This window comes from Xenopus tropicalis, chromosome 8 (assembly GCF_000004195.4).
Source record: "Xenopus tropicalis strain Nigerian chromosome 8, UCB_Xtro_10.0, whole genome shotgun sequence".
Lineage (NCBI taxonomy): Eukaryota > Metazoa > Chordata > Amphibia > Anura > Pipidae > Xenopus > Xenopus tropicalis.
The window spans coordinates 86,530,023-86,544,206 of record NC_030684.2 but is presented as its reverse complement, the minus strand read 5'-3'; the positions used below and the strand labels follow the sequence as shown (position 1 = coordinate 86,544,206).

The 14,184-nt window shown below is 37.0% G+C and overlaps 1 protein-coding gene across 3 annotated transcripts in view; it reads right to left on the bottom strand.

Annotated features, from left to right (window-relative positions):
• Nucleotides 1–14,184, bottom strand: part of tdp1 (tyrosyl-DNA phosphodiesterase 1) — a 64,976-nt gene that overhangs the window by 30,656 nt on the left and 20,136 nt on the right. For 2 of the 3 annotated variants that reach the window (XM_031890526.1, NM_001045777.1), the window contains 4 exon segments: nt 13,485–13,533; nt 12,190–12,256; nt 11,279–11,386; nt 1,533–1,635 (listed from right to left, as the gene is read on the bottom strand). In XM_031890526.1, coding sequence (XP_031746386.1) covers nt 1,533–1,635; nt 11,279–11,386; nt 12,190–12,256; nt 13,485–13,533 — 327 coding nt within the window. 3 annotated transcript variants of the gene reach the window in all.

Here is a 14,184-nt window from a genome sequence, read left to right as displayed (position 1 = left end):
CTTTAATAAATCTGCCCTTAAGGCTGCAAAGAGAAAAGTCAAACAGAATAATATAATATTACGCTGATTTAATTTTCTTTCATTTGAATGAATATATATTAGGGTGGAGAAATGCTTCTTTATCAGTTACACTAGTTGAGCTGCAGTATGTAATCTGTATTTGCAGATTGTTAGAATGCATAAATAAGAAAATCATTTGAAAAAGCAGTAGGGCATTAATAAGCCTCAAACAGTTACTTCCTTTAGTCCATGAATAAAAACATATCTTCCGCACATTTCAAACAGCACGGAATATGAATCACAGTACTATTATATAATATATATATATATATATATATACATATATATACAGTGGTGTGAAAAACTATTTGCCCCCTTCCTGATTTCTTATTCTTTTGCTTGTTTGTCACACAATGTTTCTGATCATCAAACACATTTAACTATTAGTCAAAGATAACACAAGTAAACACAAAATGCAGTTTTTAAATGAGGGTTTTTATTATTTAGGGAGAAAAAAAACATCCAAACCTACATGGCCCTGTGTGAAAAAAGTTCAACTTTTGTCTCGTCGGTCCACAAGGTATTTCCCAAAAGTCTTAGCAATCATTGAGATGTTTTTTAGCAAAATTGAGATGAGCCATAATGTTCTTTTTGCTTAAAAGTGGTTTGCGCCTTGGAAATCTGCCATGCAGGCCGTTTTTGCCCAGTCTCTTTCTTATGGTGGAGTCGTGAACACTGACCTTAATTGAGGCAAGTGAGGCCTGCAGTTCTTTAGATGTTGTCCCGGGGTCTTTTGTGGCCTCTCGGATGAGTTGTCTCTGCGCTCTTGGGGTAATTTTGGTCGGCTGGCCACTCCTGGGAAGGTTCACCACTGTTCCATGTTTTTGCCATTTGTGGATAATGGCTCTCACTGTGGTTCGCTGGAGTCCCAAAGCTTTAGAAATGGCTTTATAACCTTTACCAGACTGATAGATCTCAATTACTTCTGTTCTCATTTGTTCCTGAATTTCTTTGGATCTTGGCATGATGTCTAGCTTTTGAGGTGCTTTTGGTCTACTTCTCTGTGTCAGGTAGCTCCTATTTAAGTGATTTCTTGACTGAAACAGGTGTGGCAGTAATCAGGCCTGGGGGTGACTAGAGAAATTGAACTCAGGTGTGATAAACCACAGTTAAGTTATTTTTTAACAAGGGGGGCAATCACTTTTTCACACAGGGCCATGTAGATTTGGAGTTTTTTTTCTCCCTTAATAACGTAAACCTTCATTTAAAAACTGCATTTTGTGTTCAATTATGTTATCTTTGACTAATAGTTAACGGTTTTTGATGAGCAGAAACATTTAAGTGTGACAAACATGCAAAAGAATAAGAAATCAGGAAGGGGGCAAATAGTTTTTCACACCACTGTATATTATACATCATAATGAGGTTAGACAAGATATTTAATACTACTTGCATTGCAGATGGTACAACATGTTTTTAAAAATACACAAACATCATCAAACTCAAGTGTTAACAAAACAGTTAAAACTTACGAATGCAGAAGGCAAGAACAGAACCCCCAGTTCATAAGAGCGGATAAACAGCTGGGCACCATTTTTCTCCAGTGAACCCCAGGCAGCTTTTGATAGATTAGCACTATTTATGATAAAAAAAAGTCAAACACTAATAGATTAAAATACACAGCAAAACTGATATATATATATATATATATATGTGTATTCTACATACAGAGGAGAAACTGGATATATTGTGGGAGAATCACTCTTATGGTAGTAGAGGCACAAACTTTTCTATAGATAAGAGACAGGAACACCAGGTAAAATCCATGCCAGACTGTGCCTTTGATTTATTCACAAGCTGGCAAACAAAAATTTAAGTTTTTTTCATACAGCAAAACACATGCAGTAGAGTCAGCAACTAGCAGCATCATAAATCATGATCATTACATTTGGGAAAGGCACTAAAGGATGTTGTATTAAGCAAAAGTTTACCAGAAGTTACTTGCACTCACTGTTCTTTGAGATTCCCTGAGCTACCTTCAGCAGTAGCTTCCACCTAAATTCCAATCTCTGGGGGTAGCAAACAGACAGTCCTGGCTACAAGAGAACTTCCTAGCCTTTTTCCAAAGAACCCACAGCCAAAGTAATGGCAAATTAATTAAACGCCACTAAAACAGTAATCCCACTCACAATGTCTAGGGCACAGGTGTCAAGCGTTCCAGGTTACCCGGGAGTCCCGATACAAACTCATTCGAAAAGACTAAATTGCGTTTTGTCCTGAGCTTCCCTGTGATGGAACACAGGGCGAAATACCCATGGGAACGAGCCCTCACACACAGGCTTTTTTTTGTATTTGACACAGGTTTGAGACAAAGGTTTGAGTGCACCTAAATGCATCAGCTAATTGATTCCATTATATTTTAAGTGGTTGTACTTATGAGCATTCAGAATTGTGTTTTATTCTAGTAAAGTAATTTATGCCTCTTTTAAAAAAAAAAAAAAAAAAAAAATGCATAAATCCACTATATGCATTTTTATTCGCTCAGTATGCATTTGTAAATGCATAAAAAAGCCTGTGTGTAAGGACCCTAACAGTCCTTGCAGTTGTATCTCACAGTATGTAGAATACACTTTTCCAGGAAATAAACTTTGCAGGTTGCACTAAAAATAGTTTTTTGTTATTCTCTCATACTTGATGTTTATTTAAAAATAATAAAAAAAAAAAATCAAATAAGAATGCAATGACCTTTACATTTCCACCAGAACAGTGGATTCAGAGTAGTCATGCTGGTTTCCTGGGAAACATAAAGATCCTTTATAGGACACCTCATATTCAATAAAAACTATTCTGTTTCCTAACCTGTGGAACAATGTTTTTATATACAGGAATGGTAAAAAGGTATTTATACTGCAATATTTGTATATGCCACACTTTACCTTTTTACAAGAAAGTAAAAATACAAATATTGAAATAAATAAATATAAATATACTTGGGACGTTAATCAACACTGGGCAAATTTACGCCTAGGTGGTAACACATAGCTTTTTTCAGCCAGGTGCAGTAAAAATTTGATGTTAATTTGAAATTATGTTACTGCCCAGTTGCAAATTTTCCCAATTGGATACATTAGCCCAGCATGTAATTAAGAAGTGCTATGTGCTAATAGTAACAGGAGGAAGGCTATCCCTGCCCCGCAGAGCTTACAATAGGAGGGTGGCAAGATTAAAGGACCAGTAACACCAATAACTGAAGGTATTTTATATGAATTTAAAGGGTATTATGTCCTCTTTTCAACATGAGTTGAATGAGCAGGGCTTAATATTATATATATATATATATATATATATATATATATATATATATATATACAGCCAGTTGGTGCACACCACTAACAATGATTATACCTGGGTGCAAGAGCAGATATAGTACAATAAGACAATACTGTCTTTTCTCTGCCTCCTGATGAAAGTTCCTGTGGGGGACTGAAACGTTGAGGTCTGTAATGTTCTTTTTTCATATTTTGTAATAAAATGTATCTTTTTATCAAAAATACTTCTGGAGTACAGGGGGTACTTCTAGTTCTGTTCTGTCAACCCACTCTAGGGCAGCCATTACTACAGAGTCTCCCTGCAGTCATTTCATGTGCAGAAACTGTCCCATAGTGATCCCTCTAAGGAGGGGTTTGAGATGAATACTGGAGGCATAAAAGAAGAAATTGGGCTAGGGCCACATGTGGTGGAATTTCACCCCTACACTTGCATCAGCATTCTTCCTTGTCTGCATCTGGGACCACTGCATTGGCCCAGGTGTAGGCACACATGGTGGATATTGGCACTGAAATACCCAGCTCTAACTGTAAAAAAAACAGAGCTCAGTCCAATTATTGGCTGATGTAACTGGCACGTATGTCTGTGCTTGATTTGCATGTAAGCACAATAAATCATCGAGCCAGTGGACAGTCCTTAGAAAATGTTCTATTTAAGATTTATTGGTTTATTTAGATGAAGCAATATTTTACATATGAGCTGTTTAAGGCAATACATATAGGATCAGTTTTCCAGAAACCTGTTATCCAGAAAGTTTAGAATTACAGGAAGGCCATCTCCCATAGACTACGTCGTAAGGAAATTATTCACATTTTTTAAAATGATTAATTACGGGAAGGCCATCTCCCATAGACTCCATTGTAAGGAAATTATTCACATTTTTTAAAATTATTTCCTTTTACTCTGTAATAACAAAACAGTACAGGTATGGGAACTGTTATCTAGAATTCTTGGGACCTGGGTTTTCCAGATAATGGATCTTTTTGTAATTTGGATCTCCATAACTTAAGTCTGCTAAAAATCATTTAAATATCAAATAAATCCAAAGAATTTATAATTTACCGCAGGGCAAAATGCAATCCATTAGCACCATGTTGTGTTCTGCCTGTGTTTGCCACTTACATGTGCCAGTGTCAGTACAGCCCCTATAGAAAGCATGGATTGCAATTTTTGGATTGCAATTTTTGTCCTGTGCTCCCCTGCGGTAAAACGTAGGAGAACTCCAGTGCAAGCAAACGCAGGCCGAAACTGACAATAGAGGGTATATACAGTATTTAAAATGCGATTTATTGATGGACCTTGCATATTTGACTGACTAGAAACTGCCTAATCCTTCCAGCTGTGACATGCAGGTGAGATATATTGCCAGTAATAAATGTTTATTTAAGACAGCTGAACAGAATGCAAAGATCAGTTAATCATACTAGTAGAAAAGCCATTTCTTCACTTTCTTTCACCGGTGAACAGAAAAACACATTCAGAAACTGAAAAGCAAGAACAATGGCTGATGAAGAATTCCTACTGTGCTAAAAATGGGGGTCTGGCTACTGAGCGATATAGAAATGGATTCTGTGTTGATATATCCAGGTAGGAAAGATCACAAGTCTCACATCATTTAGCATCACTGACAAAGATCCTTTTCCATTAAAAGTTGCACCACAGGAAGCCACCTGCAAGCTGCATTGCATGTGACACTGACTTCTGTGTTATATATATTATTAGTTATATAAACATTAAAAACTAGGAACAAACAAATATTAATTTGTCTTAGTTAAATATAAAAAAATAAACTAATATGGAGGAAACAAAATCAATAACTTTCAAAAGCCTAGTACACATAGCCCACAACACATAGTTAAAATGGTTAATCTAAGGTCATTAGACTCACATCAGATACCCTAAATGTACCAAGAACCAGAAAATCGATCTGCTGCCACAACCTAACATTAACAGGTGATAGGGACCAAATATGAATATCTCTCTGCTTTCTACAAAAGGTAATATTCCACACCACACCAATGTATCACACACACTCTCATTGTAGTTTGGGTTAGCTTTTAGTATTTCAACAAGTACTCCAGCAGCCAAAGGGTTAAATTACAGTCAAACACTCCTTCTTGCTAGCAGTCGGCAAGTTAATTAGCATATAAACAGATAAAAAATAAAATAATACACAGAGAAAGCCTAGGAATGTTACCAAGTTAGGAATTTCCTTTGTGTCCTCCTGAGGCAAGAGTTGGAAACCTGAGCACATACCCCCAACAGAATTTGGTCCTCAGGTACGAGCTAGCATGGTTAGGTGTCACCACCTTTTTATGGCCTGCTAGGACATTCTCCCCTCATTACTATATGCACACGGTGGGAGTGCCCAGGACCATGCCATTAATGACCCCATGTAGGTGGTTGTTGGTTTCAGGCAAAGTTATCTGTAATATAATATTGGTACTTGCCAGTAACAGATATTATAATGAAAATAGTGGCATATGGTGATCCATATGTGGGTGATCAGAATGATAGTAAACACAAGGGGTGTCTCATGTTCCAGACCCCCAGAAATGAACTCTCCTAATTGACAGGATTGGTTTGAATGAGAGACTGGTATATGAATCAGAGAAGAATTCTACTGCTTCAACATACATTTAACAAAGGGACTGAGTTACCATTAGGGTGAATGCAGAGGGCCTCTTCTATATGAGGTTTACCTTCACGCACGATGAATGAATAAATAGAAGACTTGCTGTGAAATGGTGTGCTGGTCCTGTTTATCGATATATATATATAGCGCAAGGAGTACTATACACTGATATACCTGTATATAGAAAACAGGGGACAATAATTTAACAAACAAGGTTTTGGGATCAGAGGGGTCTGCTCAGATGAAAACCAAAGAACATTTGTTTCATCCTTTTCCGATACATTTTATAGCAGTAAGGAAATTCTATACATTTATGGTCTCCCCAGTTGTCGGTTTAGCACCTCACACAGGGAAGTATAATAATCTATCAGAAAATAATATTAGCAGCACATGTATTTGGGGTTAGAAAAATCTTCCAGCGCAGCTTAGCAACCAGGGGTGTAATCAGTCAGAGATGCTTTATGATTTAACCCCACAATGCCTGAAAGCTGTCAAAATCTAAATACAGCACTTTGCTTTCACTTGGTGAAATATTAAATTTAAAAATCAATAATTTCTCATTGATTATTAGTACCTCCACAGCTTGAACCATACATTTTGTAGCTGTGAGACTTAAAAAACACATAAGATTGTCTCAATTCATCTCCCATTATGAAAAATTAAATAATCCTAAGTATGGTACATGTCTAAAAACATGGTTGTACTCATTCAGGAGGCTATCCAGCTTTTACCACCATAAAGAGATTCTTATAGGTTCACAATAGGAAGTGACTGTAAAGCATATAATGCACATTGTGCTACTATGGAAAAGAAAATTTGCAAAAAAAAAAACAAAAAAAAAACAGCTGACAAGTCATCTGATGTAACATTAACCCAAGTGCGACAAAAATATAATGCCGAAATAAGTGAAACCATTAAGTAATGTTCAATCCATCACCACATCCCATCTGTAGTTTCAAGAACAAAAACAGAAAAAGGTAGATGGGCGCTATCTTTCCCAGGAGATCCCACACATCCCTTAGAGCTGCGATTAACACACATATAGGGGAATGCAAAAAGTTGTTAAAGGAACAGTAACACCAAAAAATGAAAGTGTATAAAAGTAACTAAAATATAATGTGCTGCTGCCCTGCACTGGTAAAAGTTGTGTGTTTACTTCAGAAAGTCTACTATCATTTATATAAATAAGCTGCTGTGTAGCCATGGGGGCAGCCATTCAAAGGAGAAAAGGCACAGGCACATAGCAGATAATAGCTAAAACACTATTGTATTCTACAGAACTTATCTGTTATCTGCTATGTAACCTGTGCCTTTTCTCCTTTTTTCCAGCTTGAATGGCTGCCCCCGTGGCTACACAGCAGCTTATTATATAAATTATAGTAGTGTTACTGTAGCAAACACACACATTTTACCAGTGCAGGGCAACAGTGCATTATATTTTTATTACATTAAAGTTCTTTTATTTTTTGGTGTTACTGTTCCTTTAATGGAAAAAATATATGTAATGTATTTTTTTTGCTGCTGTTCTTGTTGTTGTTCAAATAACTTATCCTTTGCACAAATTAGGATTTGTGAGGCTACAACAGTATTTAGCAACCCTTGTGCCATAGAAAATAATGAGGAATCTGTGCACATTGAATGTAACTGAACACCTAACTGAGGGTTACTATATTTCTGCCATCATCCTCTCCCGCCAAGAAAAATGACACCACTTTTATCAGATCTGAAATAATGTGTTATATGCAATTACATTTACTAATTAACTAACATTGCATTAATTCTTAATAAATAGGAGCATTGTCAAATGCAAATGAGAAGTAAAAGTCATATTATGCTATCACAATATATCCAGTGCTAGTAATTTAGCTACTGACGCGTGGGTCACTCAGGAGGAAATTCAAAAGAGACTTGAACATGTAAAGGTAAACAAAGGTCCAGGGCCGGATGGGATTCATCCCAGGGTATTAAATGAGCTGAGCGCTGTGATTGCCAGGCCTCTTCACATAATTTTTCAGGATTCGTTGAGGTTTGGCATGGTGCCGAGAGACTGGCGAATTGCTAATGTGGTGCCATTATTTAAAAAGGGATCTCGTTCTCAGCCTGAAAACTATAGGCCTGTTAGTCTGACATCAGTAGTAGGAAAGCTTCTGGAAGGGGTAATAAGGGATAGGATAGTTGAATACATTGCAGTTCACAATACTATTAGTTTGTGCCAGCATGGTTTTATGCGTAACAGATCTTGCCAGACTAATTTAGTTGCCTTTTATGAGGAGGTGAGCAGGAACCTTGATGCTGAAATGGCAGTTGATGTCATCTACTTAGATTTTGCTAAAGCGTTTGATACAGTACCTCACAGAAGGTTAATGATCAAATTGAGGAATATTGGCCTAGAACATAATATTTGTAATTGGATAGAGAACTGGCTGAAGGATAGAGTACAAAGAGTGGTGGTAAATGGAACATTTTCTAATTGGGCCAGTGTGGTTAGTGGAGTACCGCAGGGGTCAGTCCTTGGTCCTTTGCTTTTTAACTTGTTTATTAATGACCTGGAGGTGGGCATAGAGAGTACTGTTTCTATTTTTGCTGATGACACTAAATTGTGCAAAACTATAAGTTCCATGCAGGATGCTGCCGCTTTGCAGAGCGATTTGACAAAATTGGAAAACTGGGCAGCAAACTGGAAAATGAGGTTCAATGTTGACAAGTGCAAAGTTATGCACTTTGGTAGAAATAATATAAACGCGAACTATCTACTGAATGGTAGTGTGTTGGGGGCATCCTTAATGGAGAAGGATCTAGGGGTTTTTGTAGATCACAAGTTGTCTAATTCCAGGCAGTGTCATTCTGTGGCTACTACAGCAAATAAAGTGCTGTCTTGTATAAAAAAGGGCATTGACTCAAGGGATGAGAACATATTTTTGCCTCTTTATAGGTCCCTGGTAAGGCCTCACCTTGAGTATGCAGTGCAATTTTGGGCTCCAGTCCTTAAGAAGGATATTAATGAGCTGGAGAGAGTGCAGAGACGTGCAACTAAACTAGTAAAGGGGATGGAAGATTTAAGCTATGAGGTTAGACTGTCGAGGTTGGGGTTGTTTTCTCTGGAAAAGAGGCGCTTGCGAGGGGACATGATTACTCTGTACAAGTACATTAGAGGGGATTATAGGCAGTTGGGGGATGTTCTTTTTTCCCATAAAAACAATCAGCGCACCAGAGGTCACCCCTATAGATTAGAGGAACAGAGCTTCCATTTGAAGCAGCGTAGGTGGTTTTTCACGGTGAGGGCAGTGAGGCTGTGGAATGCCCTTCCTAGTGATGTGGTAATGGCAGACTCTGTTAATGCCTTTAAGAGGGGCCTGGATGAGTTTTTGAACAAGCAGAATATCCAAGGCTATTGTGATACTAATATCTACAGTTAGTATTACTGGTTGTATATATAGTTTATGTATGTGAGTGTATAGATTGGTTAGTATAGGTTGTGTGCTGGGTTTACTCGGATGGGTTGAACTTGATGGACAATAGTCTTTTTTCAACCCTATGAAACTATGTAACCATACAATGAAATATGCAGCAGTTGATTAGAGTAATTTTACAAGCAGAGCCGGAACTAGGTGCAGGCAGAAGAGGCAACTGCCTAGGGCGCAACGGTGGGGGTGCTCCAGGCAGGTACCTCTTCTTTAACCTACCACTAGTTCCGGGCCCTTTCCCCCCACCAGCAATCCCCCTCAACCTCGACCACCCTGTGTGCACCTAGGGCACCCGGCTTGCTTGGCCCAGCACTGATTACAAGAATTATATACATTAATCCGGGAAACACCAGCATTTTTTTGTTAACTTAGTGGTTGTCAAACAAATACTAAATCCCTAGTCCGTGCAGAATTCCTATGGGAGCGAGTCATTTAATATGGACATGCTTTCTGCTGACAATGGATAATAACAAAAGGAAATACAGATCTCTTTTTCTCTCATAGTGTTCCACAGGCAGAATGTAAAACATTTGCTGTAGATTATTAATACATACACACATGGGGGGAGATTTACTAAGGCACGAATGCTTCAAATGCGTCCAAATGTGTTTTTTTTGTAATGATCGGTATTTTTGCGACTATTTCGTCGCCGTCGCGACTTTTTTGTATATTTTTCGCGACTTTTTCATCACCATCGCGAAAAAAATCGTATTGTTGTGCAGAGTACGAAAGTTTCGGATTCATTCAGGCTTCAGTATCGTGACTTTCCTTGGGCCAGGTTGGAGCTGCAGAGTGCCAAAATCATGCAAAGTTGGAAAGGTTTTTCCGCCGTTTACGATCGTTCAATACGATAAAGTCGCGACGGTGACGAAATAGTCGTGCAAAATACGATAAAGTTGCAACGAAAAAGTTGCGAAATTTTAATTTCCAATCCGAATTTTTGCTATTCGGGATTCAAATTCGTGCTTTGGTAAATCTGCCCCATGGTGTTGGATATCTGAATTGTTTACAAACAAAGATTTAGCTAAAATACCAGCTGCAATGAAATATATTTTAATGAATATTTTTAATTAAATATATTTTAAATTGTGTTTGCTATTACACAGAATAAATCAGTTCTTGTACGTAAAGGAAACCCTTCTGTACTTTTTACTTCCTTTTTTTTTTAAGAACATGACGCTAGTCCTAGCTGCCTAATATGCTATAAAAGACATCAGAACATCAGACATCAAAACAAAAGATATAGCAAACAAGCTGCTCACAACGAAAAGACAACCTTAGATGCAATATTAAACTATTAAGTATGCAGGAAAGTAGAAGCACCAAACTAAGACAAAAAAAAAACCTTATAATAATGATGGACATTTCAATCGAAAATCTCTAGCTAGTACAAGTAGTTTGAACATGCTTGAGGAACACTACTTAATTAGGAATCTGTAACATAATACAATTACAAATAGTTTTACTTAACCTAGGATATTGCAAGTTTGAGCTGCCCCCTATTTATAATATAAAGCTAGGTTTGGGGACTCAAAAGTTCAATAAAACTTGCTGTGTAGTGTCAGCTAGTAGAATGTTAGAATAGAATAAACTGTATTATCATAACTAGTATTTTATGACCAAACAGATTTGGTCATAAAATTATGAAATTAGGAGAACAAGATCTATTAAAATCAAATAAATTTTGTGTTTGTTGGGTCACTCTCCCCATAGCACAGGGAAACAGTAAATATTAAATGAAAAGCTATTTAAATGTCAAAAAAGCTTGAATCCATGGTTCATAACAAGAGTGGCTAAACTCTATTGTAATTACCTTGAATTTGTAGTACAGGTATTCAAAAACAGTTTTTACCTAGTAACTAAAAACCATGCCAGGTGCTGGGAATCTGGAGATAACCTCATGTATGTTTTGATGTGGGGCATTGCTTGGCTACGTCTCGAGGTTTCTGCTTTCCACTTACTGCAAATCCAAAGAGGATCTTATTAAATTACATTTTTTACAAGAATCAGAATAACAACAGTGACAAAAAAAATCTATATAAAGAAAAGATTTTAAAAATATATAAAAAAAAAAAAAAAAAACAGCTCCCCCTGTCAGTCTGAAAAGTATCCTAAATTCTACCAAGTCACAAAACAATGTGTCTGTGAATGTGAAAACCTAAGATTTTAGGCATTAATAGTAGGCAAGAATAGAGAATCAAACTGCTACTGATAAGCAGGGATGTCCAGCTAGCAGCTGTAATTCCTTTAAAGTTGCTACTCTTTAGGGAACTGTTGTCTGACAATAGCTGGAGGGTAGTATTTTGAATATCCCTGGTTTATATTGTTGGGCTGGACTAGGTATTTCTGGCATGTGAAACTTTTTTTTCAGCTGCTGAGGACAGCTGGCTCAGGATGACAAGGCAAATTGTGAACTGAAGGAGGATTGTCAGTTTAATATGTTTGCACAATATATATCAGCAGCTGTTACATGCAACAGGCAAATAGACATTAGTTTGGTAGATATGTAGTTTTGATTCCACTACATTAGCAACATCAAAAACTGAAAAATTACAAGTAACTATTTTGACAATAAAAAATACATACGCAAAAAAATGTGCTTGCATTGATGACTTTTGCTTTAAAAAAATATAACCAACAAGCTTCAATTATCCTTAAATATATGTTATCTTATTAGTAAATACCCCTGCCTGATCTAAACACTGAAAAATTACCCCAAAACGGTGTAACAAACGCCTCAGGTAATATGTGGCAAGTACTCACTGGAAATAGGAATGCAGCCACGGCTGTTTTTGAGCAGTCTGAATGCTATAAGGCAATGAGCCACCAGCTGCAAAATAACAGAATTTTGGAACAGAAAACAATAAGAGGTTGATTAGTGCTCAGCTGTAAATACTACGCAATAACTAACTTTTGCATTGTTATCAAGAAATTAAGAATACACTTGAAATTTGTATAGTTCTTATTGTGTTTAGTTTAGGTATGCTTAGGGGAACCATTTTAAAAACAATAGCCAAATCTGTGCATCATTAACACCCAGCCGGTGTGACAAATTGGGCTAAATAGACTGTTTGGCCAATAATCGAGCATAGTAAAGATTCTTAAATGAGAAGGAAAATGGATGAATCATAAAGGAGAAGGAAAGTTTATAACTAAGTAAGCTTTAACAGAAAGGTCTATGTAAATACAATAGGGATGAACCAAATCCATTATTTTGGGATCCAGTTGAACCCTGAATCCTTCATGAAAGATTCGGCCAAACACCGAGCATTTTTGCATATGCAAATAGTCGTGGAAGCACTTCAGAGAAAATTTCTCAACTTCTGTGTTTATGTGACAAAAAGTTACGTGATTTTAAGGATTTGGATCCCAATCCTGGATTCGGCGCATTCCCTAAAAAACACTCACAGCAATGATGAGTAATGGGCCCTCTGACAAAATAAACACACCATTTCTTTCCTTCTATTCTGTACACATGTTCTTCGGTATCAGACTTCCTTCTTTCAATTTAAATCTCCAGGGCTCGTGCTTGACCATCCTCAGTTTGCTTCCCTCCTCATCCCTTTCCCCTCCTCCCCTCACCTCTCTGCTCTTATCTGAGCCCAGAGCAGAGATGCAGGCACGAAGTGAAGTCAGGCCAAACTAAAATGGTAGCTGCTATCTTAAACAGAGAGACCTTTGAGTGCTGTTTACTCCGGTATCGTAAAGCAATCTAAAATTTAGAGTTCTAGCTTGCCTTATTGTAGCTAATCTATTGGGATAAAACTGCACCAGCAGATTTCCTTCTCCTTAGAGAAGCTTTCCTTACTCACTTAGATTGCAAAGTACTTAGCAGTGCTAAGTAAGACCAATCAATATTTGTGTCTGTGAGTAACAGTATAAAACTAAAACATCCATTTTTTTAGCTCTGTATAACACATGTATCTTTTATGTGTCATAACTGCAAGTCAGCAGAACACAAATCTTGTAGCACTACATGACATAACACAGTGGCTTCTATCATATATTTTACAGCAGCAACAAAGCATGGTTTCCTAGTTATTCTGTTATGTACCTACCAGGGTATCCTTCTAAGCTAGTTCTTACATTATCAACAGAGGGATATATCTGAAAAACAACATACAAAAAAACATAGTAAATTTCTAGTTAAAAGTTCAGAGGAATGTGTTTATGCTCTAGCTGATCAATAAGGGCAGATTTATCAATATATGAGATTAGATTTTACTGCAGAAAGGTTTAGCCCCTTTCTTTTTATTCCCATGGGTTATTTTTAGAAGTGCATGTATCAATGGGTACACTAAGGGATGTATTTATCAAAACCATTAAAAAAAATCACAAAGAGTGCAAAACAGCAGAAAAGAAGAATGCTGATGATAATCTTCCCATTGGCTTCTATGTCATCTTGATACATATTTTTATTTATTTTTTTGTAATTTGAGCAAAGATTGAGGGGATAAAAAAACATAAATCACAACGGTTATCACAGAACTATATTCATTACACAGCAGACAGCACAGTAATAAATTGTCTATTTTCTGGCTTAACTATTGCATTTTCAAAGGACAAGTTAGGATTATTTAAACAAAATCAGACCACTTAGTTTGGACAGAGCAGCATTTGACCAATTAAAAATACATATGACTGACGTTCGCAGCCTGAAGCCTCAGTCAAACTATAGTAGCCATAATACTGACAGGAGACTGGAAATACAGCTGTGATGTGTTTACCCTACTTCCTACTGCTTGAGGGAGAACAGTA